The sequence below is a fragment of the Camelina sativa genome, chromosome 3 (assembly GCF_000633955.1).
Source record: "Camelina sativa cultivar DH55 chromosome 3, Cs, whole genome shotgun sequence".
Lineage (NCBI taxonomy): Eukaryota > Viridiplantae > Streptophyta > Magnoliopsida > Brassicales > Brassicaceae > Camelina > Camelina sativa.
In genome coordinates this window covers 6,660,082-6,687,019 of record NC_025687.1, presented here as the reverse complement: position 1 = coordinate 6,687,019, position 26,938 = coordinate 6,660,082, and the positions used below count along the sequence as shown (strand labels likewise).

Here is a 26,938-nt window from a genome sequence, read left to right as displayed (position 1 = left end):
CGTCTCACTGCAATGATCATTGAACAAAAAAAACCAAAATGAGTCATAAAAAGTAATCAAATATAAAGATAGATCCAAATGTAGTTAGTTTCTTCTCTCACTCACTCCATGGATTTGACATTACGCATTCTGTTTTTAGTAGTGTACTCAAAAGTTTCAAGGTCTCGTTACTCATTTCAAAAACAACAGATTCGTTAGATCATTGATCAATATCTCAAAATCCTCAAGTCTACGAATTCGATACAGTCTCAGTCAGATCTGAAGAGCAGATCTAAAAAAAAAAAAAAAAAAAAGTACCTTGGGTTGTGAAATGGGCCGACCTTGTTGGCGTAGAGAGGAACGGTGTCTCCATCCTTGTAACGGTGGTTAGAGGCGTCGGATCTGACATAACCGGCGCCGAGGAAGAGAATGGCTCCGACAAGAAGGAGCAGTGTCGTCGGTGTCCTCATTGCGTTTTGCTGCTCAAATCGTGAGATCTGAGTTTTTTTTTTTAATATTATGTATGGGAGAAAGAAAGGAAAGAAAAAATGGAGGAAATAACGTTAATATTTATATACATACACACCGGAAAACGAGCTATTTCCCTCTGAGAATTATCATATCTAGCTAGATAGAGCCCGAATTTTAACCACAATGTAGATATCCAAAAATAAAGTTTGATTCTTATTTCTCCCCGAAACCAAAGTTCTGCACTTATCTCTCCCCGAATTAAAAGTTCAAAATCTAATTACCCACAATCTTTGGTTTCTACTGGTTTATTGCTTACTTAACCGTCAATTAAAAAACCTAAAACCAATTTGACCAACCTAAACCTTATATTTGACCCGAATTTTTCGTTTTGACCCGACCAAACTCTTGTCTTCCCCAAATTCCCATTAATAAGAAACCCTAAATATAACCATGGGAGCAAACGACTCTAATGGCACCGCAAATCGAAATAACTATGGAACTGAATTGGCTCTTCGTCTTCCTAAACTTCATCCCGGTGGGAACTAAGAATATTCGTCCTCCGTCGAGCCGATGCAATTAATATAAGAAGAGAATTGGAAGGCTAAGCTTGCGCATGTGCAGTGATTTTGGGTAACGATGGATTAGATGACAACAAGATTTAGGATTTGGGATTTGATTAGTGGGATGAAAGTGGCGGTGCAGTGATTATGGCTGAAGAGGGAATTGGTGCTCTCATCGGCGCTGGGGAAGTCATAACCGTCGGAGATGGTGGTGGAAAGGTGATTGATAATCGAGGTTTTCACTAGCTTTCAACAAAACCAATGGGAATGAAATCTTTGGTCGCTTTAAATATTTGATCAGAGGAGGAGAAGCAATGAATCAAATTGTGTGTGGTACAAAGTGATTAGCTCTCCCTCTGTTTTTCAAACTCGATCTTCTCTTCTTCATTAGATTATTGTAGCCTTTTGCGAAGGAAATTTTGTAACCTTTTGCAAATTAATAACTTTTTCTTTTGCTGAAAATTTTATTTTTGTAAAAGAGCAAACATGATTTGTTCTTATTTTTCTTGAGAAAGTCAATTATATTCAATACAATTTTTAAAGCTTATGGTGGAGGCATCGTTGCGGTAAATTTCTTATGCCAAATCAATTTTAGGGTTCTTATGTTTGAAAATTGGGGATTTCTAGGTTTATTAACTAGCGGATCGGAATTGGGTAAAGAATCGGGTTTTTAATTGGTTTAACTTCGGGTATATTTGGTTTAGTCTTGGGTCTACAATCAAAACAAATGCAACTCAGATTTAGGGAGATATAAGTATAGAACTTTGGTTTCGGGGAGAAATAAGAATCAAACTTTGTTCTCGGGGATATCTACATTGTGGTTAAAGTTTGGGCTCTATCTAGCTACATATGATAGTTCTCGGGGGGGAAATAGCTCGTTTTCCCCATACACACCAGTCTTCTTCAATTAAATTTAAACCCTAGTCCAGTCAGCTGCTACACCAATTTTTATTTTTTATTCTTAGTTTTTTCTTGTATTTCCTAAGAAAAATACATTGAAACTAGGGAAATTGGCAAAACTAACTAAGAAAAAAACTAAAATTAAATCCATAACTACTCTAACCATATAACTATGATATAGTGTATATAAACTACAATATATACAATCTTACCCTTCCACCACCACCCCTATCTACCCTTTTACCATCACCTATAACCACCACCTTTACACCCTACCATCACCATCACCACCACCTCTTTACCATTATCTCCACTAAGATTCTCAATGTAGCCTCTAGGTTTAGATTTCTTCCAGCCACCACCTCCAGTCACCGGTCACCGCCACCTCCGACCTCTGGCTACCGCCACCTCTGGCGAATTTCTGCGGCGACCTTCTCCGACCACCATCTTCGGCGACTTTCTCCGACGATCAACTCCGGCGACTTTCTCCGACGACAAACTCCGGCGACCGTCTCCGACGACAAACTCCGGCAACCAATTTTGGCAAACTTTTCCGGCGACTTTTTCCGGTGGCCATCCCCACCAGCCATCCCCACCGGATATCTCCGCCGGCTACCTTCGCCGGCCAGCCACCATTACCACCATCAACCAACACTAAATTGGTAATTTTCTCTGCTCTTGATCCTAACTTTCTAATTTTTTCAAATAATATGTTATTTTTTTCTATAGTTTTTTTGTTTTGATCAGTGAGCTAATTCACCCTTAAAACTAAAGAAAATTCGTACTAATTTTTATTTTAAAAAATAAAATATCTAGTTTTATCTTGTGTGTTGTGTCTATTTTATTAAGTGTATTTTAAACTGTATGAGGATATAGATTTTTTTTTAAAAAATATACTCATGTGACTTTGTGAAACCAGGGACAATGTTTATATATAACAATTGTGACATTTTTATAAAGGAAAGAGAGAAGAGAAAGATTAATTAATTTTAAGGGATATAATAAATAAAGTTTCACATTCTTGTGAAGCAAATATGAAAGTGAACACTCACCAAACAAATCAGGCGTTACTAATGCCCGAGTTGACTGCGTAAGATACGTAGGCGGGCTACTACTTAATTGTTTCTGCCAAACCTATTTTATCTCTAGTGTGTTCATTTCTTGGGTCGAAAATTTGACTGTATAGTATTCTAGATTTTTCAAATTCATGTTTTTTTTTTGTTTGATATATGGTACGTGCGTTATCGTAACGTAATTGCTTTGCATGATCTCACTACATGATCTAATCATTAATCATTTATATATAGATATACAACGTGCATCGTTTTTTTTTTTTGGGTAATGTCAACGTGCATCGTTTATGGCATGTACATTTAAAGGGCTTTCTTATCTTATAAGAACGACGGAAAATTACAATGTATATAATCTACTTAATTACTATACAAGTTTTTTTTTTTTTTAATAACTCAAGGTAAATTTTCGGATCTATAGAGGAGTCCGATATTAATCCCTGGGGAAAGGGTATCCTATGGGTAAGGTCCCCCGAGGCTTTCAAATGATTCATAAGCAATGAGCCCATACCCATATAGTCAAAGGAATAAAGCTAGCAATTCTGCGCTTGGAGAGAATCGATCTCTGGCCTGCACCAACAGAGCGACTCTTCCAACCAAGCTAGAACCACTAGCTCACCAATTCGTGGTTGAAAACAGAAACTGTGAACAAGCAAGTTATCCATGGGATGGAACTCTGGTCAGTTTTGTTTGATTATTTTGGTTTTGGTAAACAAATGTATATGTTCTCTCATTTGACATATTTGATTCGGGTTATTATAAACCTAGTTAAGTCAGATAAGAAACAGCGTTCCCTAAACCCAACCCAACTTACTGTTACATTATATAAAATGTGAAATTATAAGAAATAACATAGGATTTGACAGGACTTATTGGATTCTCTATCTAATAAATCCTGTCAAACCAATCCAATCCACACTAGCTAGTAGAGAGAATCAATCTCAGTTAAACATACAAACCATGCAAAACCGGTATTAAGAAACATGAACCAAATTCGGTTCGGTCTCAATTACATTTATTGTTTTTGTAAACTAATAAAATTATTTTTTGTCCATCACAAAAGAAAAAAAAAATAAAAGTAAACGGGAGATGGCGAGTATAATCGGCGCGGCGTCGCCGTACAGGTCACCGGAGAAAGCAATATCATCGTCTTTGTTCTCAGACGAGAGCGACTCTAATCCTGTGGATGCCGTTATTTTCGCGGGAACTTCGCTTGTTCTCGGAACCGCGTGTAGACAACTGTTTAATGGCACTAGAGTTCCCTACACCGTTGTGCTCCTCGTTATCGGCATCGTTCTCGGATCCCTAGGTTTCATTCCTATTGCTTCTTCTTGTTTTTTTTTCCCTCCAATAACATATGAGCAATCTAGTTTCCTCCTCATACGTGGAATTTGAATTGACAAGTGTTTTCAATTCCATTTTCTTGTTTCTATTTTCTATTATCACTTATCAGTATAGCTCAGTTTCAATCTTTAAGAAGAAAAGACTAATAAAGTAGTTAACTTTGGATTTTGTTTCTGCAGAATATGGAACTAAGCATAACCTTGGGAAGATTGGCAATGGAATTCGTATTTGTAAGCTACTCTTATCTTCTTCCTTTTTTTTGGCTCTATACTGTTAGATTACGAGCTGTTTATGGCATTTCAGAATATTTTACAGCGGCAATTTAATTTTTTTACAGGGTATGATATAAACCCTGACCTACTTTTGGCTGTTTTTCTCCCTGCTCTTCTTTTCGAGAGCTCATTCTCCATGGATGTGCACCAGATCAAGGTTTTTATTTTCCTGGAGTTTGTGGATTGAAGCTACTTCTTTGTCTGTTTTGGTTCCGGCTATTTTTGATTGAGTTTACATCATTGGTAGAGGTGTATGGGGCAAATGGTTCTGCTTGCTGGCCCTGGAGTTCTGATCTCTACCTTTTGCCTTGGAGCTCTTATAAAGGTATTTATTAGCTTCAAACAGTTTTGGATGATAAATGACGTTCCATTAATTTACGAGTTATATGATTTTGTAGCTTACTTTTCCATATAACTGGGACTGGAAAACATCATTGTTGCTTGGAGGACTTTTAGGAGCTACCGACCCCGTGGCTGTTGTTGCTTTGCTTAAGGAGCTTGGTGCTAGTAAGAAGATGACCACTTTAATTGACGGGGAGTCTCTGATGAATGATGGGTAATCATATATCAAACTCTTATGTTTTGCATCAATATGATCTTATGTCATTTATGCTCAAGCTATTTTTTTTTTTTTTTGAAAAATTCAGGGTGTCAGTTGTTGTCTTTCAGTTATTCTTCAAGATGGTGATGGGGCAGAACTCTGACTGGGGTTCCATTATCAAATTTCTTGTCCAGAACTCACTCGGAGCGTATGGACTTTTTCTTTTTGTTAGTGGTATTCTGTGTTGGTGTCTCTATTCTCTCATGTTATGTTGTTCTGGTTTTAGTGTAGGCATTGGTTTAGCTTTTGGCATTGCGTCAGTTATTTGGCTTAAATTCGTATTCAATGATACGGTGGTTCAGATCACTGTAACACTTTCAGTGAGCTATTTCGCGTACTACACTGTATGCTCCTCACCTTAACCTCCAATGCTTGAAACCTCCTAAATCTCTAGAAAACATGAGATTTTTCTACCATGTACAGGCTCAAGAGTGGGCGGGGGTCTCTGGAATTTTGACTGTGATGGTTTTGGGGATGTAAGTCGTGGTGAATTTTCCCTTCTTTCTATTGTTATCGTGCTTAAAATCCGTTTTTCATAAAATGATTGTAATAGGTTTTTCGCTGCATTTGCAAGGACAGCAGTTAAGGGTGAGAGTCACCAGAGTTTGCATCACTTCTGGTAATTCACTACTCAGAAATCCGTTTTCACTATAAGGAAGAAAAATATTTTCATGTATGTTTTATAACCATATGACTTTCCTTTTAACTTTTTCAGGGAAATGGCCGCTTATATTGCAAATACATTAGTTTTTATACTCAGGTACGAAGTGTCTGGCTAGATTCAAAAACGGAAAGTTAATGTTTTACAAAGAATATACAGCTACTTCTCTTTTATCCATTATCCAGCAGAACTGTATTGCAGTCTATGTTTAAGTTGATTGATACAATTACATTGCATGTGTTTCTCTTTTGAATTGCAGTGGAGTTATTATCGCTGAAGGCGTTCTTAGCGGTCGGAGAATATCTTACCAAGGTGACCCTTCACATTTTATGTTTGGATTTTTGTTTTTATTCTATTATCTCCGTCATGATTATTATGAATATGGAGATAACTACATGAAAAGTATCTGTATATCATTAATTCCTAAAATCATTCCTGCATTAGCTCTCTTTTTGCATATGTATTGGGGTTAAGGAACATTCCTAACTCATAATTTTTTTCTCAGGAATCTCGTGGGGCTTTCTTTTCCTCTTATATTTGTATGTCCAACTCTCCCGCTGTGTTGTGGTTGGAGTTCTGTACCCATTGCTATGCCGTTTTGGATATGGATTGAACTGGAAGGAATCCATCATACTCACGTGGTCTGGACTAAGGGGTGCTGTGTCACTATCACTCGCTCTATCTGTAAAAGTGAGTTCTGAAGAAATGGTCGATTTATTCATGCAAGAGAAACATATCTACGAATTATATGGTTATCTGTTTTCAAATCTTTTATATATTTGTTCTCATTTCGTTATTGCTGACATACTCTAGCTCTTGGCCATATGATTCAGCAATCAAGTGGAAATTTATATCTTAGTTCGGAGACGGGAACAAGGGTGAGTTTTGAAACACAGGATGAACTACTATTGAGTTTCTTTCTGGACGCTCTTATTGTTATCTTGATGTGTTAAGCTGTTTTGCAGTTTCTGTTCTTCACAGGTGGGATTGTTTTCCTAACTTTGGTTGTGAATGGATCCACTACCCAATTACTCTTGCACTTTCTTCGCATGGACACTTTAACGGCCAGTAAGGTCAGGATGTTAATGCTATATTCTCTTGGGCTGATATATTACTTTGGTAGATAATGAAATCTCTGATCATCTGTGTTTGTGCTCATACATGCACAAGTGACTGCATCCTTCTGCCGGTGTGGGTACATTAGCTTAGGTTTGTGTGTTTTACCAACTGTTAGTAGGTAGTTTAAGATTGGATTCAACCTGATTCGGAATCCGTCACTGATCCTTGAAATTTACATGCCCGCCCAATGTTGAAACTACTGCTACAGAAATATAATGATCATCTTCGCTCTTTTGGCAGAAACGAATATTGGAGTACACAAAGTGTGAAATGGTGAACACCGCCTTAAAAGCTTTTGAAAATCTAGGAGATGACGAGGAGCTTGGATCTGCTAACTGGCCTACAGTTACAAGACATGTTACAAGCTTGAAAGATTTAGAAGGGGGACAAGCTAATCCTCACAAGGGGTATGAAGCTGGAAACCTTGACCCTACGAATATAATGGACATGCGTATACGCTTTTTAAATGGTATTTAACCATGTGTATGAAAATCTTCTGGTTGTCAAATTGTTGTTTCTCCAAAATTGGCTATTGATTCGAGACTCTTGCCTGTATCAGGTGTCCAGGCAGCTTACTGGGAGATGCTTGATGATGGGAGAATAACACGTAGCACTGCCAATGTTTTGATGCAATCAGTAGATGAGGCACTTGACCTTGTTTCTACCAATTCTTTATGCGACTGGAGGGGTTTAGAGCCGCGTGTTCATTTCCCAAATTATTACAAGTTTCTTCAATCAAGAATTATCCCCCGCAAGTTGGTCACGCATTTAATTGTTGAAAGATTAGAATCTGCTTGTTACATTTCCTCTGCGTTTCTCCGTGCTCACAGGATTGCGCGACAGCAATTGCATGACTTTCTAGGTATGCATCACTCTGTTCCGTTATATCTCTATGTTTATTATATCCGTTAAGACTATTTATCTGATGTGCCCGTGAAATGAAAACAATTGGTCTTTCATTTACCTGAAATTGTGCTTTCTTCTTTATGGGTGCCCCATGTAGCGTTAACTAAACTCCCAAATTCATCTGTCTCTTAGCTATATTATTTAATTTACATAGGTAACAGTGACGTTGCTTCCACTGTAATAAGTGAAAGTGAGGTGGAAGGAGTAGAAGCAAAGCAGTTCTTGGAAGATGTCCGTGATTCATTTCCTCAGGTTTGAGACCATATACTTTTTCTGAAACGCATAAATTTTTTTATCATGGATTAACTTGTCTTTTAAAAACAAGACAAAGTGGCTGATAGTAATAGCCCATAAAATTTGGTCAGGTTTTGAGTGTTTTGAAAACAAGACAAGTAACACATTATGTGCTGAATCATCTAAATGGATATATCAAGAACCTCGAGAAGGTTGGGCTGTTAGAGGGAAAAGAAGTTTCTCATCTTCATGATGTTGTTCAGGTACTAACTCTAGCCTACTTTCTCCTTAAAAAATGTTTTTGCCACATGCTAGCTTATCCCTCTCTCTTTCTCTTTCACTCTTCAGTCTGACTTGAAGAAGCTCGTGAGAAATCCTCCTTTACTAAAACTTCCAAATATAGAAGATTTTATGGCCAGCAATCCGTTATTGAAAGATCGCTCAAGCTTCAGGAGTTACCATGTGTGAGACACATTCATGAATAAGACTTCCTAGGTTTTCTTGTCAGAAGCAAATTAAGGAGTAGTTTCAGGTTTCAGTCAGGAACTCGTTAATGTTCTTTTTTGATAACACTTTTACATGTGTTGTAGTTTCAGGATCGAGTTCATGAACTCGTCGTTTGTATACTTTTTTACTTGCATGTAGATAAATTATTTTAAGGGGTAATAACATTCAATCAATAGGTATAAGTTAATTTCGTATGAAAATTTTATTTTAATGTCTGAAACAAAATAGCAAAGATTTGTGAACATATATTACTTTCATTTGTATACATATCTATTCTGTAGGCCCATAATCAAAGCGAAGCCCATTTATCAACCCTAAACGAAATATTATAGAACTCTCTAGGGTAGAATTTTCGAGCCGACAAGAAAAAAAATAAGTAAAATTTATCGCTCCATGTCTCACACTCTCACGTTTCTTACGTACAGAATTATTATTTGCCCACAAAGTATCCGATAAGTTGTTGTATTTGTGATCGAAACAATCAGACGGCCGTCTCTCTCTCTCTAGGGTTTAATAATCCAAAGTCTTTGAATGATGAAGCCACCAACGGAGGAGGCAGCTGCGGCCCCAGTATGTGTGTATTGGGACATAAAGAGGTGTCCGGTTCCCGATGGATATGATCCCCGTCGGGTGGGTCCGTGTATTAAACGGTATTTGAGGAATTTAGGCTACTCTGGTCCTATCACGATCACCGCCGTTGGCGAACTATCAAAGGTCCGCCGTGACATCCTAGAAGTGGCCACCACCACTGGAATCTCTCTTCTTAACGACGTCCATGGTTAGTATCCTCTCGATCATCCCTAAAATTATTCATTTGCTTGCTAGAGAGTATAGTAATTGCTAGGGTAGTAATAGGAGATATACCTAAGTAGTAATTGGTTAGAGTAGTAGTAATAGGATGATGGTTAATTAGAGAGAGAGAGAGAAGGAGTCCTAATTAAGTGGTTTCTGAATTAATAGGTCCCAGAGACATGGTTGATCTTTTCCTCGACTGTTTGGGAGAGGGTCCAACTCCCTCTAACTTGATGGTCATATCAAGTCCACCAGCCTACGTTCCTCCCAACTTCTCTTCTCTTTGTTGCGGGAAGAATGGTTACTACGGTATTTTCCCGTTTCCATTTGAGTCTACTCCCGAAGCTGCTGAGTCTCTCTGGAAACACTCTCTTCTGGATCTGGCTGGTGTGTGTTTGTTGAATGCTACTACGTACCATGGTGAGAGTGAAGAAGCAACCAAAGGCCTGTTTTTAATAATCTGAAAACTTTAGAGATTTCTAATCTTTTATGAATACTAAAAAAATTGTAGGCTTAGTAGCGAGAAAGCACAAGAAGCAGAGTGAGTACATGGCCCTTGCTGTTGTTCTTCTCTAAGGCCTTTCTTATGGTGTTAAAATGCTTTGTTCTACTCAAATGTTGGGTTAACTAACTTATATAACTTGTGATTATTTTTCAAGTCTCGTTTGTTTTAACTTGTGGAGATCAGATATAGCAATATGTTTCAAATGATCAAATAATTTGACAGCGATGTGTCTTGTCTACCGGTGATAAAAGTGGCACAGTAAATCATAGTAACAGACTAACAGACTAACAGTAAATAATTGCCCGGCACGGGTGTAAGTAAGTACTAGTAATCGCATACACATATTTTCCTATCTTTTAAATTATACCTACTACAATGATATCGTACAAGTAAAATCTTTTCGATCTATAAATTCGATAACGTTTCGAGTCATTCATGTTTCTAGTCGTATCTTTTGTAACGTTTAGATTCCCAAAATTTTGGCGCCTCTTTTGCCCAATCTTATATGTGATTGGATTAGGTTTAATTAGACAATTAAGTTCGTGTACTGGTTGCATTTGTTACTAATCCCTTTTGGAGGGTTAACAATATAATCCCTTCAAGGAGAGAAGACACAAGGGGTATTTCTCAAAAAAATTCTAATTTTTTTAGTGTAGAAAATTTTGGGAAACACTTTTTAATATTTGTATGTCTCATCAACCGCGGACCTACGTAAGGTAGGTCGCCTAACTGGATAAACTAATTAAATAGTTGTTTTTACATGGAATTCCACAAAATTTCTGTATCACAGAAGGTGAATTTTTGTAGTGTTGACCTCCCCAAACCAGGGTTCAAACCACCAATATGACACAATTTTTTTTTGTACTGTAATTGACCTCTCTAAATTTATTTCCTGAGTCCGCCACTGTGTCTCATGACTCTCATCAATATAATATTATTATTTTTAATTTAATTTTATTTGAATACTTATTTTGTTCTTTTTTGCATTTAATCAATAATTATATATATAAAAATTTAGACATATGAAATTACTTATTAAATATATTTAATTTTATTTTTATTCTATAAAAAAATATTAATTTAAAATAATATAAAATATAATTTAAAATTATGTATAATGGAACTTGTTAGATAGCTAATTTTATTTTAAGACTAAAAAAAAGTAAAAAATAACAACAAATAAACTATTTCATTAAGACTTTAAAATTTTGTAGATTTAATTTATTATAATAAAATTCATCTACTTTAATGGTGATATGTGTCAAAATCTAATAGGCTCTCATGGGTTTTTCAAAGTTTCTCATATGAGAACCATTGAGAAACCATTATCTCTTTTTCTGATTAAAATTTATTTACTATTACTGTTTACTAGGAGACGAGACACGTGCAGCTGATCACCTCAAGAGATGTATTTACTCTGTTGGTTTAGGAAGCAACGATTATCTCAACAACTACTTCATGCCTACGTTTTACTCTTCTAGCAGACAGTTCACACCCGAACAATATGCCGACGATCTCATCAGTCGTTACAGCACTCAGCTTAATGTGCGTTTTTACTTATGGCGACTCTATCTCTGTTTATTTTTATTTTGATTTAAATTAGATTTTAATTGACACAAACTGAAAAGGTTTGGCTTTCTCGAGTTGCCCATTTAGTAGTGATGATAGTCATGTTTCTAGACGTCGGTTTGGTCCATCTCATGAAAACTCGATTTTTGTTTTAATGAAAATATGTCCTTTTGCGTAGAGAATGACAAAATTAGTAATTTGTAGTATTATTCGCCATGATCAGCTTGGCCAAGGCTTTGGAAATTTCATCACGCACCTCTCTTCTCCGGAACATGAACATGAGGTATATTAAAAGCATCCTTGCCCAAGTCCCCAACCTACTAGTTTTTCCCTTGTTTTCCTAAATTTTTGACCCCATGTTATCTTTTTCCACTTGGATGTGAATTTTGGTTTTCAAACAGCTTGGAAAATGGGTTACCCCCCGTGATCCCTCTCCCTTTTGAAGCCATAGTTGAGCCTAGATCCCCTTGCGAGACACATTTATGAATAGGACTTTCTAGGTTTTCTTGTCAGAAGCAACTCGAGCAGTTGTAGTAGACTCAGGTGTCAGGGCAAGTCAGGAACTCGTTAATGTTCTTTCTTCGCACCCACCTGGATAGTACCAGGACCCGTGTGCCCCGGCCCTTGGTCAGATACCCGAATTACTCTTCTTTTTTCTCTTACCAAATGCGTCCTGAATAGTGGTTAAAAAATCAATGTACAATTCTTTTTTGTTCACAAATCCACTCTTTGTTTCAAGTTCACAATCCATATATGCTGCCATAAAAAAATCATTTATAAGGCATATATTTAAATATTAACGCTTATAAAAAAGCACAAAGTATCTCATTTTTTCTTCAGTCAGGGAATCATGGGTTACCCAAAGACTGTATAGTTCTTAATCAATCATACACTGTATAGAGTAAAATACTTACATATGAAGGGGAGAAAAGTATCCAAAGAATAAAAAAATTTATTGTTTAAATTCATAAACGAAAAAACCAAAACCGGTCGCTCACTAAGCCAAAAACGCGTTAACTTGGAACCAAAGAAAGAAAAGTCTACGACTACTTCAAACTCTGAACAGTTACCACTTTAAACTAAACCTATATGATATGCAACTTATATGTATATATAGATCCTAAGTATAATTCAAATTATAAATGAATTTGCAATAAGAAGAAGAAAAAAAAAAAAGTGAACGAGCCAACGCGTCTTGAGGATCTTCACGCGGTCTTTTGTCTCTCCAACTCTTCCTTCACTAATCACTATATAGACTCACGTCGGCAGTTCCAGCTTGCAAGACACATCATCATCTCTACATACTAAACCAAAAACAAACCAAAAGTAAACCGGAAATAGAGAGAGAGAGATAGAGCGAGATGGGTGAAAGAGAAGCTTGTCTAGTCCCAAAGAGAGGACAAGTTCTCAGAAGAGTTATGAGAGTTGTCTTTTTTTCTTGTCTTTGTTTCTCTTCTCGTACAAACACACCATCATGTCTCCGATCATCTTCCTCATCTTCTTATGTCACACCTTCTCTTGAAACCATCAAGCCTTAAAGGGACATCTAGAGCTAAACCAACCCCAGTTAGAATGAAATTAGAACCCAATTCTCTTGTTTTTCTTTAAATAAGTCAAAGACTGACCATAAGGTCATATGATGATTTCAGTCACCCTAGACCCAGAGGGCCAGAGGGCATTTTAATATTGTTGTAATATATAGTTCATGTATAAGCAACTTTATTATTGTGACTTGCTTTCTCTGTTTTTCCGTTTCTTCTTCTAATTTTCTCATCTATTATGTAGACTTGTTAAGCAACAAAGATAACACATTTTCAGGAAATGAGCTAAAGCAATATCTTGATTCTCAGAGCTTATGTTTGTTGTAATAAGAATGAACAATATCGCTGTCCGGAAGTTTTATTGTTTCAAACGCAGTTTATGAAAAGCGCCATCTTTTTACTTTGGAAGATATACTTCAGTCCCAGTTAAAAATGGAATTCGACTTTCCGGTTTAAGATATTAACTTCATCTCGGGCTTATAATGAAGGCTAAACTATGATAATTTTTATTTCCTAATATGTAGATGTTGTAACAGCTAAAAAAACACAACTTATTTACTGGAGCTTTTTATTTTGACAAAAACTTCGTTGTCAAACTAATGAATAAATGAGTAAGCAGTCTTTGTTTTTTTTTTTTTTTTTCGGTGAATCAATCTTTGTTACTAGCTTCATTTTGACAAATGCTATAATACACAGAATCAGAAAATGTGACTTTAAGACGTACACATACATTGATTGATCGGTAAAGACTCCAAGGCCCACAGAAGTCGCAGAGATGTGAAGCGTTTTTGGATACCAAACCCACTGTATTTATATTAGAAGAAAACCTATGTTTAAAAGCCTAAAAAGGTTCTCAATGTTTCAATTAACATCTTAACAATGGTAATTGCGTACCTTTGACAATGATCATCCCCTGAAAAAACTATAAGCAAGGCAGCATCCTCGTATCTTACCTACAGAGAAGAGATACCAAACTGCACTAAAAAAGGTTTACCACAAAGTAAGAACACACAACGACAAAGTAAAGCAAGAAGTATCACATAAGTTTTTTTCTTTTTTTTCTTAAAGATTACAGAGCCAAAACGTTGCCTCAGAACTAGCTGCAAACCAAAACAAGCGTAAGTCAGTAATGATCTTTCTTCTTCGTCTGGAACCCATAGACATTAGAGATATGATGAGCCAAGAGAGAAGATGTGTAAACTAAGAACAGTACATATAGTTTTGGCCACCAAATTTAAACATCTAAAGAAGAATTAAGAGATTAAAAGCATTTCCCTGCGTCGACCAGCTGTCTCTATCTCTTTCTCCCACCACGTTCCCTCATAGACAATGTCAGGATTTCTCCTGCTCCGACATTGTAATGTGCAAGCGACATGTTATCCTTCAAGAACCCAGCTTTTCCACTTAACTTCTGTTTATTTGCGGGAGTTTGTATCTCCCCTGCTATTTTCTCCTTCAGGCTTCCCACGTTTTCTGATAATGACTGCACTGTGATCTCAATGACTTTGGACCCATCATCGTTTGGCACAGAAACCCTGATTGTAGCCAAACCCTGAAAATGTATAAAACAGGTAAGATACAACTCATGGGGGGAAAAAGGATACGAAAATTACTCAAAGATTCTGAAAAAAACACATTACCGGATGCTGAGCAAGAAACTGGTCTTCTGGCACAAGGGCTGACTCATCGAACTTTTGTCTCTTTGGCTCAGGCTCCTCAGGAAGAGGTGGTGGTGCCTCTGCGGGTGGTGGGGGAGGAGGCATCCCAGACATAGGTGGTGGTTGCATCATCCCCATTGGATGCGGTGGAAGCTGACCATAAGGTCTAGGAACTTGCATATGCGGAAACTGAGATCCCGGTGGAGGGGGCACAGGCATACCAGACTGCATTTGTGGTGGTCGGTTCATCATCATCGAAGGGTGTCCAGGTGGCCCGGGCATCGAGAGCTGGTGTTGCTGATGCATTGGCTGCATCATTGGAACACCAAGTGGCCTCGGCGGACCAGGGTACTGACCAGTAGGAGGAGGACGAGGAAGGTTCAAGGCGAGATTAGGAGGTGGTGGCAATGGCCGGACTGTTGGGAAACCTGGTCGAGGAGGAGGAAGAGCAGCTGGACCAGGGAAGCTATTGGGATCTCCATAAACACCATCACCTTGCTCCTCTCCATTAGCGTTCTGAGTCAAGGCTTGGTTAGCTGTGCGACCGATACTTCCTGTGTGACCATCCCATATTACTTGCTTCGGCTGCTCATCTTTCTTCTTCTCAATCTCTGCTTTGACAGCATTTGAGACTTCTTCTTCGGTTGTTCCAAAGATATCAGGACGCAGGCGGGCCAACCCGACAATGTTTTTAGCAATCTCATCATCTTGAGCAAGAGTAGTCTCACGAATCTTAGCAAACATCCGATCCTTCTGCTCTTTGAACTTAGGATCAATAAGAGATATGCGCATGTGCTCAGACATCTCGTTAATGGGAATCAGCTCGCCAGTAATTGGTGATATAACAACTTTAGTTGGATCTCTCTCTGTCGGGATCCTGTCTTCTGGCCTCTTCCAGTTCTTAACAATTCTCATAGGTGCTTCTTCATCGTGTAGATTTTCAATCTTAACAATCTCTTCTAGGTTTGCTGCTCTCATTCCCTCTGCAACAAGCTTAACTTCTTCTTCGTCCATTTCCATTTCAACCTCCTTTCCAGGCTCAACAATTTCATCTTCTTCCATCGCTGAAACTTTGCTCCTCCTTATAACCTCGTTAAGTGTCATAGGCGGTGGCAACTCTTCATCTTCCTCATCCGCAAAATCTATAGACTCAACAACGACAAAATCATGCCAATCAATCATAGCCATCTGCACTCGCTCCAGCTCTTTCTCATCCTCTTCTTTCTTCCTCTGCTGCTCCTGGGAACGATCCCATTCAAGACGATGCAAACAACGCTCAAGAACGGTAGTCAAATCAGCAGCACTCTTTCTCAGCTTTTCTTTCAAATCTTTGGGAGGCATTAATACTTCAGAATACGCATCAACCAGAGAAGTAAAAAAAGTGAACATGCTATGTGTTGGCTTCATAAACTGAAACTGAAGATTGTTTCCCTCTCTATTCGTCAATCCCGTTAAAAACGACTTCCCGTTCCGTGCCACGAACTGGGCAGTGAGCTTAATAATATCAAGCTCCTCACCTGTGATCCCTTCAGGAAGTCTAACTGTATACTTCTCAGGCTCTGGAGGTTCAAGAGGCTTAGGAGGAATCCTAAATTGAGCCTGAAGGTCGAGTTGCGCATCACCTGCTTCAGACTCATCAGCAGCAGTAGCAGCTGCAGCATCAAGCTGGGAATGATCTGTACCATCTGAATCATCAGTACCCTGAGCTCCGTCTTTATTCTGAGCACGGTATTCAGTGAGCTTGTGCTGGTAATACGCATGATAAGGATCTGCGCTCTTCAAAAAGTTGAACTTGGCATTACCTTCATTACTAGCTATAATCCTCTTTTCAAACTCCAACCCGTTTTTGGAAACAAACTGAGCCGTTTTCTCAACAATAGTTCTGATATCAGGAGGTGGATGAATGATTCCAATAGTTCTAGTGTGAGTCGCAACAGCCGCCGGAGCTTGATTTAAGTTGTTTTGCTCTGCTTGCAACAACTCCCTCTCTTCGACTTCCTGATCTGTTAATTGCGAAGGAGGAAGTGTACCTAAGTTCCCATCTGCAGGAGGAGCCTCCAGTGGCAGTATCTCCATCGAACTGAACATTTTCTGCAACCAAAATTTATCAAAGTTCAGGATAACTGTTTCGACCTAAACTACCAAATCTACTGAAGTAGGTTGATAAAAGAGTAACTAAAAATCGCAAAAAAACAATTGAGTATTTCATTTCAATTGGAGAAGGTATATATATATATCCTGGGAAACTCAGATGCGAGAGAAAGAGATCGATAGGGACAAAAGTAATCGGCGACGCGAAGAAGTGCAGCTTAGGGTTTAAGAGGAGGAAAAGAAACACCGTACCTCAGCTGGTAAGGAACAGCCTCGCCGCGAGAACCGCCGTGACGTCGGGAAGAAACGGAACACGAACCAGCTCGAGATGTGAAGGCTTTACAAGACGATTTGATGAAATATCGATAGAAACCAAACAGTAGAAGGGGAATCAAACCGAGCCCTAGGATTTATGAACGAAGCTCTGTTTTCAGTTGTGGCTAATGGGCCTTTAATGGGCTTGAAATAATTCGCTCGATGATTGTTTAGACAGACGGGCGTATAAAATGGTACAAGTTTGGAAGCTTTGAATCCGATTTTGTGGTACTGTTTTGCTTTCCTATTGTTTTTTTTTTTGGCTGTCTCTGGTCTCTACAAAGTTACAAAGTTGCACTCTAGTCTCTAGAGTTGGAGTGCTTTCGAAATACATCAGAACAGCATTATTAGTTGATTCAAACGCAAACTCATTTGCTTTTCTTCCACTTTGGAAGAAAGTCCCAGAAATAAGTCTAAGAAAATAGATGATTTGTTGCGATACTTAATATAATCATCTAAATTTTCATGACAAAGTGGTTTGCTAAACAGAGAACTGTAAGTAATTTTTTTATATATATATAACAAGACAATCAAGTCTACAATCATAATGATGGTGTTATGAGTAATGAGCAATCTACAAGACTTTTGCATCTGAATGATGGTGTGTTAAGACCAATGAGCAAGAATTCACAAAGCATAAGCATGATTCCTCAGATCTGTTCTAATTCAGCTGCAAGATATTGGAGAGGGGTTAATATAATAGTTCCATATAACGGCATCAACCAAATCAGTGAAAAAAGTTAACACTCTATGAGTAAAGTATAACCGACGATTGTTAATCTCTCTAGTCGTGACCAATCCCTTGAAGAACGATCACCCATTAAGCGCCACTGCCTCTAGTACTGGACTGTGACCTTGATAACATCAAGCACTCTCAGGATCCCTTCAAGAAGTCTAACTGTATACTTTTAGAGGAACCATATCAAAAACTTGATCTGAGCATCTTACAAAGTTGATTTTTTTATTAGCATTATGGACATGGCTCATATTGTACTCTCAACTCCTGTTTGTAAACAAACTTAGCCGACACAAGAGTTCGGGTCTCTCGAGGTCACGGTATCAGCGTAACACAGAACAGATCATTTTCAATAAACAGAAGAGAACCTATGTTTAAATCCTAGAGAAGGTTCCCCATGTTTCAACTTTCAACTAACATCTTAAGTATTCTGATTGTGTGTGTTACCCTGCGACAATGATCAGCCTGTGGCCTGTGGGACACAACACAAGCAAAGCAGCATCCTCATTTGGTACCTACAGAAGAGAAAAAGTAAAATTTAATTAAAAAAAGCTTAACAACATGAAGACCACACAAAGCAAAGTATCAAATATGTTCTTTAAAGATTATAGAGCAAACTGTTGCCTCAAAACTAGCTGCAAATCCAAAAGAAACTTAAGCCAGTAATAGTAGAGATATGACGAGTACGAGAGAGCAGTACATATACTTTTGGCAACCAATAGAAAACATCTATTAAAGAACAAGAATTAAGAGATTAAAAAGCATTTCCCTGTATCAACCAAACGGTCTCTATCTCTTTCTCCCACCACGATCCCTCGCAGACAATGTTAGGATTTCTCCTGCTCCGACATTGTAATGTGCAAGCGACATGTTGTCTTTTAAGAACCCAGCTTTTCCACTTAACTTCTGTTTGTTTGCAGGAATATCTATCTCCCCAGCTATTTTCACCTTCAAACTCCCCACGTTTTCGGATAACGACTGCACTGAGATCTCAATGACTTTGGACTCATCATCCCTTTTTGGCACAGAAACCCTGATAGTAGCCGAACCCTGAAAACATATAAAACAGGTCAGATAACTCAGAGGAAAAAGAAATGGATTATAAAATTACTGTAAGAGTCTGAAAAAAACATATTACCGGATGCTGAGCAAGAAACTGGTCTTCTGGAACAAGGGATGACTCGTCAAACTTTTGTCTCTTTGGCTCAGGCTCCTCAAGAAGAGGTGGTGGGGGAGCAAGCAACCCAGGCAGAGGTGGTCGCTGCATCACCCCCATTGAATGCGATGGGAGCTGACCATAAGGTCTAGGAATTTCCATACGAGGAAACTGAGATCCCGGTGGAGGGGGCACATGCATAACAGACTGCATTTGTGGTGGTTGGTTCATCATCATCGAAGGTTGTCCAAGTGGCCCGGGCATCGAGAACTGGTGTTGCTGATGCATTGGCTGCATTGGCTGCATCATTGGAACAACAAGTGGCCTCGGTGGACCAGGGTACTGAAAAGTAGGAGGAGGACGAGGGAGGTTCAAGGCAAGATTAGGCGGAGGAGGAAGAGCAGCTGGACCAGGGAAGTTATTAGTATATACATAAACACCATCACCTTGCTCCTCTCCATTAGCGTTCTGAGTCAAGGCTTGGTTAGCTGTGCGACCGATACTTCCTGTGTGACCATCCCATATTACTTGTTTTGGTTGCTCATCTTTCTTCTGCTCAATCTCTGCTTTGACAGCATTCGAGACTTCTTCTTCAGTTGTCCCAAAGATATCAGGACGCAGGCGGGCCAACCCGACAATGTTTTTAGCAATCTCATCATCTTGTGCAAGAGTGGTCTCACGAATCTTAGCAAACATCCGATCCTTCTGCTCTTTGAACTTAGGATCAATAAGAGAAATCCGCATGTGCTCAGACATCTCGTTAATGGGAATCATCTCTCCAGTAATTGGTGATATAACAACTTTAGTTGGATCTCTCTCTGTAATCATCCTATCTTCTGGCCTCTTCCAGTTCTTAACAATCCTCATAGGTGCTTCTTCACCGTGTACATTTTCAATCTGCACAGAGCAACCATTCTCTTCCAGGTTCGCTGCTCTCATTCCTTCTGCAACAAACTGAACTTCATCTTCATCCATTTCCATTTCTACCTCCTTTCCAGACTCAACAACTTCATCTTTTTCCATCGCTGATACTTTGCTCCTCCTTATAACCTCGTCAAGTGTCATAGACGGTGGCAAATCTTCATCTTCCTCGTCAGCAAAATCTATCAACTCAACAACAGCAAAATCATGCCAATCGATCATAGCCATCTGAACTCTCTCCTTCTCTTTCTCTTCTTCTTCTTTCTTACTTTGTTGCTCCTGAGAACGATCCCATTCAAGACGATTCAAGCAACGCTCAAGAACAGTAGTCAAACTAGCAACACTCTTTATCATCTTTTCTTTCAAATCTTTAGGAGGCCTTAATAATACTTCAGAATACGCATCAACCAGAGAAGTGAAAAAAGTGAACATGCTATGTGTTGGCTTCATAAACTGAAACTGAAGATTGTTGCCCTCTCTACTAGTCAATCCCGTTAAAAACGACTTCCCGTTCCGTGCCACGAACTGAGCAGTGAGCTTAATAATATCAAGCTCCTCACCCGTGATCCCTTCAGGAAGTCTAACTGTATACTTCTGAGGCTCAGGAGCTTCTAAAGGCTTACTAGAAGGAACCCTAAATCGAGCCTGCAGGTCAGGTTTTGCATCACATGATACAGACTCATCATCTGCTACAACAGCATCAAGTTCAGGATCTTTAGTAGTATCATCAAAATCAGTAAACTGAGCTCCGTCTTGTTTCAGAGCAGAGTACTCGGTGATCTTGTGCCGGTAAAAGTCATGATAAGGGTCATCGCTTTTCAGAAAGTTGAAATGAGTTTTATCCGCCTTCTCGGCTTTAACCTTGTTTTCAAACACCAGCCCGTATCTGGCAACAAACTGAGCCGTTTTCTCGACGATTGGTTTTATGTCTGGAGGTGGATGAATGATCCCGATAGTTTTCGTGTGTGTAGAAACAGACGCGGGAGCTCGATTTGAATTGTTTTGCTCTGCCTCTGCTTGCATCGTCTCTTTCTCTTCCTCCGTTAGTTGCGACGGAGGAAGTGGACCTAGATTACCGTCAACAGGAGGAGCCTCTAGTGGAAGTATCTTCGTCATCTTCCTGCAACCAGCAAAAAAATTGAAAACATTAGGTATCAGATTCTGATGAAACTGGAAACTAATCAAATCTTCTAAAATTGATTGATTAAGCGGAAAAAAAAAAATTCGTAAAAAAACATGAATAGCGATAGGGGAAAATAGAGTAATCAGCGATGTGAAGGACTACTACGCTTAGGATACGGATTAAAAGAGAAAAGCATATCGTGTACCTTTTGCCGGTAAGGAAGAGCACCACCGCAAAATAAATCACTTCGGCGTGGAGAAGAAGAAGAATAAGCGAAGGACGGAGGTAAAAGACGATTCAGGTTTATATAGGTTTATGTAATGGGCTTTTTCACTTGGGCTTACAATTGTGGTCCATAGTTAATTGTTAGACCGACTTAATCATGAAAGGCTTCATTATTACTGCATGAATATAAAATATCTACTATAATTATCATGAAAGGCTTTTTCTCTCTTTTTTCTTTCTTTTTTTTTTTGTTAAAGGCAAATTACTTTTAAGGATTGTATATTTATTCATCTGTAAATACAATAAGAAAATTATGTAAGTTTATAGGTTAGAATCTTTGGCTTATTAATTCAGTATATTATCTTAAATTAAATTTTAATAGACATTTTGTTTTCAAATTAGGTTTCAGAAAATTTGGAAATATATTTAAGTTAAAGATACACATTTATTTAATTTTATATGTTTGATATAGTAATTCATATATTTAATTTAAAGATCACTGAATATTAACAAATTCCAAAATTCTCTGTTCTTAAGATTCAAAATATTATTGTTTAATTTAACCATGGTCTACCGACATGGACCCAACCCACCAAGGTTTAAAGCATCCATGGTCTTTGTCCCTTTTGGAAAAATATAATGGTAAAGACAGGTAAATTAATTAGTGCTTATACTCCATTTAACTTAAAGAAATATAGAGAAAAAAAAAAAAACAAAAAAGAGAGAGCATTAACAATTTGTTAAACAATCCACGTCAGTAACCACCTGAAATGTGTTTAAAAAAATTCCCACATGCTAAACAGTTATAAGAGCATTACGACTAAGTACTGACCAGCGAGTACGAGCGAGTGCTTGGTATTTTTCCTTCCCTTCCAGACAATGCCGACAAACGTAACATTACATAAACATGACGCCATGCATCTGACTGAGGGCATATTGATATTTTATTTTTAAAAACAATAAACTAAACATACCAGTTTATTCTTTTTTTCTTTTCTTTTCAGTTTAATCTTTTAATTCAAAAAAAAAAAATTATTTAGATTTGATCAATTTACTATGTAATTCTGTTTGGTATGAATGACTCTGATAGTTTTGGTTCAAGTGAAAAATCATATCGAATTTTAAAAATAAACTCTAGTTTAGATTGTTCACTATGAATTCATAAAAAATAATGTTTCTATAATTTATATTCATCCATCAGTCGGTCACTCCCATATTACCCATTACGAAATTTACAAAGAACTAGATACATTTTTGTTGATTTGTTATTTCTTTTCGTTCCTTGTTGTACTTACTGTGTTTGGTATTAATAACCAATAATCATCAAGATTTTGAACAAATAGGTAAGAAAGTACAATGATTTGTTGCGTAACATCATCATATAACCATCTTCGTAAATTTCATGATAAGGTAGTAAATACTCTCTTTTGGTGTGTACTTGCTTTTCTACAAATTTCTTTCCTTTTACTTTAATTTCTTTATTTATAATTCTTCTTCACGCTTCGTTTATTTATTTGGTGTCTACTGAATATTTTTTTATTAAAGAACAAAAGAGTTTGCTAAGGGGAAAAGAGGTAAAGAACAAAAAGCACGAACATGCAAATAAAAAGAAAGAAAAAAAAAACATAATAATTCAAAAGGAAAAACAAAGAGAATTTGTTTTTCTTTGTTTTCTTAAGTTTTTTTTCGGTTTAGTAAGTTTCTAATTAAGATAACCATGATTCTTTATGCAAATGTTTCTAAATACTTTTCTAAGGAAGAATTAGAAAGAAAAAACACACATATATTAATATATATATATATATATATATATATACATTACATATATAAATCTTTCTCACTATATACAACAATATATATATATATATATGTCAACCAATGGTTAATCTTTTTTCAACATCTCGATAGTACAGATTATAACGACCCGCCTAATTACCAACATTACATATATATCACCCCTTAGTTCTTATGATAGTAATTGTGCCCCTCCCTAGTGTTTGTATCTTCGTGAAAGCAACTACGGCTTTGCCTGATAGACCCGGTCCATCTGCAGATACACATGGACGGCACGCATAGTCTCCAACCGGATGTCGAACCGGCCGAGCAGATGGCATTAGAATCCTCTTGTTAATGTCATTTAGGGTTACGTCTTCTTCTCGACCACCTGGTTTCACCACTCCAAATGGATACACCACACTCTTCTTCTCGTCATTGTCGTTCTTCTCTGTAATGCACAAGTGTGTAAGTAAGTGTTTATATGGACCCGAGTGTTAAGAAAGTAAATATGATACAACTAGTTCTTTTTCCCACTATCAACCAAAAGGAAACTAGGGTTATACTTGCTAAGATATACTTCACATGCATGTGATTAGAAACAAAAACTTTGATGTCAAATATTCTTAAACGCAAACGAAAAATATCCCATTCACTACTTTGGAAGAAAATACAGAATGCTTACTTGACGTGGTCGAGGATGGTTCGAAAGAGTTCTTTGAAAAATCTGACGATTTTTCTCCTGAACATTTATTGATCGAAAAATTTGGAGATTCAACTGTTCAATTATAAGAAAAAATTGTTAAATGAGAATTTATTCATCAGGATTATTCAATTTATTAAAAATATATATTCAGTTATTACTATTATGTTCATTTAATAATAAATAATATTTATGTACAATAACAAATATGGGTGATAATAATAAAGAAGTAGGTCTACCTGCAAACTGACTACTCGTGCAACTATAATTCTCAGACAGGCCCCAATTATTCTGCATTATTGTATACCACGATTAACCAACTCAGTTTCATACTAAAAACAAAAAGAAATAGCGAATGATTATGTAAATGACTATAATGAGAAAAAAAAACAGAGTTGTAATTATATATAAAAACCTGAGAATGGTCTAAATCGTTATTTGGTTTGTACTCGGCGCCGTTGAACGAGAGACGTCTCCGTTTGCTTCTCCCACTTAACTCGACTAGTGCGTCTTCAAGGTATCCGGTGGAAACGTCCCCGATATCCATCTCCGGCGAACATAATATATGCTCCGGCGATTCATCAATGAGCCCCCATGCATCTATATACAAGTACATTGCATGACCAAATTCCTTCCATTAATACTTGTGTGGGTATATTTTTAATGAAAATTTCTTGAATTACTAAGCACAAATACATTCATGATCTTTCCAACAAAAGAATAAAAAACTAAAAAGAATTCATATATAGTTTTGATTGCACGAAAATTACCAACAAATATTAACATATTTATACATAAGAGATCAGTAATATATATGTGGTTTTCTATACCCAGATTGAAGTTTTGGTTGAAGAGTGATCCAAGGTTATGGAGATCCCAAGAGGGGAGAGAGTAGGAAAGCTCACTCATTTTTTTTTTTTGTAATGATTTGTGGATTTGACTCTGAATGTGTTGAATTAAGGGGAGACCATGTGGCTACCTATTTATCTTGGTGGGTTGTGAGTAAAAAGTTAAAATAAATTTAAATCATCCAAATAAAGCATGAAAATGAAAAAAGAGAAAAGAGAAAAATAACTAAAGAAGTGAAGAAATTTGGAAGGAGAAAACTTAGTACTCAATACAGTCAACTGTAAAGAAAAGATAAAGAGATCATAATGGGTGGATAGTGTGTGTCCATCAGGATTTATTTCATACAAAGTAATATAAATATTCATGGGTTATTTGTGAGATGGTGATCATATGTCCATTTTTTAACCGCATTTCTTACAAGAATTCAAAATTTTAAATATCGATTTTGTTACTCCACCATTACAAGAACATATGTTAAGCAAACGAATCTCCCATTCGGTTTTGAAAATTAATTTGATATGCACAGTTGGAGCTATGGAATAATGTTAATAGTTTTATTACATGTCTAAGAAAATGTCCATATTTACTATAGAAAGATAGTTGAGTGCAGAAGTATTTACGTAGACTGTGAATACTTTTCTTAGAATTATTCGGGTACCACGTTACAAGCTTTGTCAATAATATATAAATGAGAAGGTGGTGTACAAAAGACAAACTATATGTCTATGGAAAATAAATTGATATTGACCAAAGTGTAAAACAGAAATGGAACAAATGTAAACAAAGTTTTGAATTCTGAGTGGGGTTAGGTAAATGGGGGGACTGAATAATGGCTAAAGGCGATGAAAATATCATCATGATGTCTATGTTCTAATGCTGATCATGCATGTTACCCATGGAAGAGAGAGAAAATGGTGGATGCACGCTATATCACCTGATTGAGTAGACAGAGTAGTGTTATATGTGTTGGTACAACAAATGACGATATTTATTTGTGGTTTGTACATGTGCTACATGAATGATAAAATCATCAATAATCATATATGTGATGGGTTTCTAACGAGTAAGCTGCTTATCGCCAATTATAATAAATTTCCTAATTTCCACTTTGAGTTAGCTAGTCTAATAGCTAGTGAATGTATAAGACTTTACACAACTAACCAAATTAATAGTGTACAGACTACATAGACGAAATATACGTACACACTTGAAACATGGTTAAAACAAAACGGGTTTAAGTTGTTTAACAATTATAAGGATCAGTAAGCAAAAAAAAAAAAAGTCGATCAAAAGCGATAAATATTTTTTATTTTCTATATTAATAATTTAGTATTGTACCAATAATTAACATAAGTGAAATACTGAAATGTGAAACTTCGTTGCAGTAATCCTACATTCAACCATATATATTCTGCTTACAAAACCAAAACTTTCTACACAGAATTCATTTTGTATTGATGTCAAATGTTTACATTGTAAAGAAACATGTAATAAACACATCGAAGGAGATGTACGAACTACGAAGGTAAGCTGGTTTATCAAAGTCATGCATGTTAACGAAAAAAAACAGTTCAAAGTGAAGAAAAATTCAAATTTTGCAGCTTTATCTCCCTAATGTATATATTCTTCAAAGCAAATTTTTGCTTTCTGATTTGGGGAACAACCTGTTATTCTATTATTAGGTACTTTATCCCTTAGATTTATATAACTTTCAATTCTTCCCCTTCGTGGGGTCATGTCATATCCTATCACGTTTACTCCATCATTACCTACCTTTCGTTTCAATTTTTGTTATATTATTTGTCATTTGTGTACCATGTATTTCTATTGATGAGAATATAGGACAACGCAACGCAATCATAGTTACTAAGTCGACTTGTGCCACAAAAATGACTAAGTCGACTAACATTTGATGATAAATTGAGAAACTATAGTTTATTGGAAATGTTTTCAGTTTATCTAGATTAAACTTGTAATCCAATATGATCACTTCTTTTTTTTGGTCAAACAAAAAGAGAAAATTACTTGGCATTTGTAGTTTACCCTATTTTTCTATACGACTTATTAATGGGACAAAAGATATATATAGAATGGCTTTTTCTCTCGATTGCAATGCATGTAGCCGGCATACGAATTTTCAGTGGGGACGAATGTATGCATGCCGGCGGGACCCAAATGGAAAAATTAGAAAGATTGCAGCCGTATCATTTGTGGGGTCTTCTTCTTTAAAATTCGGGTTTGAATGGTCCAACACTTGTACACACATACTGAGCGAGGCCTTCTACAAATTACTACAATATACACTGGTCAAATTTGATGATTGCAAATTCGCAACTTACATGGTTTTCTTGACAATT

General features: G+C 37.0%; 6 protein-coding genes across 8 annotated transcripts in view; 2 read left to right on the top strand and 4 right to left on the bottom strand.

Annotated features, from left to right (window-relative positions):
- Window positions 1-522, bottom strand: part of LOC104773451 (transmembrane 9 superfamily member 2) — a 3,224-nt gene extending 2,702 nt beyond the window's left edge. Inside the window, exon 1 of the mRNA XM_010498065.2 lies at window positions 298-522. Within this exon, the coding sequence (XP_010496367.1) occupies window positions 298-449 (152 nt within the window). The 5' untranslated portion in view covers window positions 450-522. The remainder of the gene's footprint in view (window positions 1-297) is intronic.
- On the top strand, window positions 4,044-8,806 carry LOC104773433 (sodium/hydrogen exchanger 8). 3 transcript variants are annotated; one of them, XM_010498059.2, is made up of 20 exons: window positions 4,044-4,289; window positions 4,504-4,554; window positions 4,662-4,753; window positions 4,844-4,921; window positions 4,995-5,152; window positions 5,244-5,345; window positions 5,424-5,541; window positions 5,621-5,673; window positions 5,751-5,816; window positions 5,913-5,957; window positions 6,118-6,170; window positions 6,364-6,422; window positions 6,512-6,548; window positions 6,672-6,736; window positions 6,824-6,931; window positions 7,218-7,446; window positions 7,537-7,839; window positions 8,038-8,135; window positions 8,249-8,380; window positions 8,466-8,806. In XM_010498059.2, exons 1-20 carry the CDS (start codon window positions 4,070-4,072, stop codon window positions 8,583-8,585), a joined length of 2,187 nt encoding a protein of 728 aa, XP_010496361.1. In that variant the 5' UTR covers window positions 4,044-4,069; the 3' UTR covers window positions 8,586-8,806. The 3 variants fall into 3 exon arrangements, with proteins under 3 accessions (XP_010496361.1, XP_010496350.1, XP_019098997.1); XM_010498048.2 differs by having other exon boundaries at window positions 6,364-6,548; window positions 6,692-6,736; XM_019243452.1 differs by lacking the exons at window positions 8,038-8,135; window positions 8,249-8,380; window positions 8,466-8,806 and having other exon boundaries at window positions 6,364-6,548; window positions 6,692-6,736; window positions 7,218-7,384; window positions 7,537-7,691.
- LOC104773423 lies at window positions 9,063-10,043 on the top strand. The gene is made up of 2 exons (XM_010498037.2): window positions 9,063-9,402; window positions 9,585-10,043. Exons 1-2 carry the CDS (start codon window positions 9,156-9,158, stop codon window positions 9,878-9,880), a joined length of 543 nt encoding a protein of 180 aa, XP_010496339.1. The 5' UTR covers window positions 9,063-9,155; the 3' UTR covers window positions 9,881-10,043.
- LOC104773418 (probable splicing factor 3A subunit 1) lies at window positions 14,054-17,182 on the bottom strand. The gene is made up of 3 exons (XM_010498025.1): window positions 17,033-17,182; window positions 14,672-16,780; window positions 14,054-14,583 (listed from the first exon to the last, which is right to left on the bottom strand). The coding sequence occupies exons 2-3, from the start codon at window positions 16,775-16,777 to the stop codon at window positions 14,326-14,328; spliced, it is 2,364 nt and encodes a 787-aa protein (XP_010496327.1). The 5' UTR covers window positions 16,778-16,780; window positions 17,033-17,182; the 3' UTR covers window positions 14,054-14,325.
- LOC104773408 (probable splicing factor 3A subunit 1) lies at window positions 17,590-21,327 on the bottom strand. Its single transcript, XM_010498015.1, has 3 exons — window positions 21,237-21,327; window positions 18,970-21,028; window positions 17,590-18,881 (listed from the first exon to the last, which is right to left on the bottom strand). Exons 2-3 carry the CDS (start codon window positions 21,022-21,024, stop codon window positions 18,621-18,623), a joined length of 2,316 nt encoding a protein of 771 aa, XP_010496317.1. The 5' UTR covers window positions 21,025-21,028; window positions 21,237-21,327; the 3' UTR covers window positions 17,590-18,620.
- LOC104773397 lies at window positions 23,124-24,692 on the bottom strand. Its single transcript, XM_010498004.1, has 5 exons — window positions 24,563-24,692; window positions 24,148-24,332; window positions 23,972-24,023; window positions 23,715-23,807; window positions 23,124-23,480 (listed from the first exon to the last, which is right to left on the bottom strand). The coding sequence occupies exons 1-5, from the start codon at window positions 24,639-24,641 to the stop codon at window positions 23,209-23,211; spliced, it is 681 nt and encodes a 226-aa protein (XP_010496306.1). The 5' UTR covers window positions 24,642-24,692; the 3' UTR covers window positions 23,124-23,208.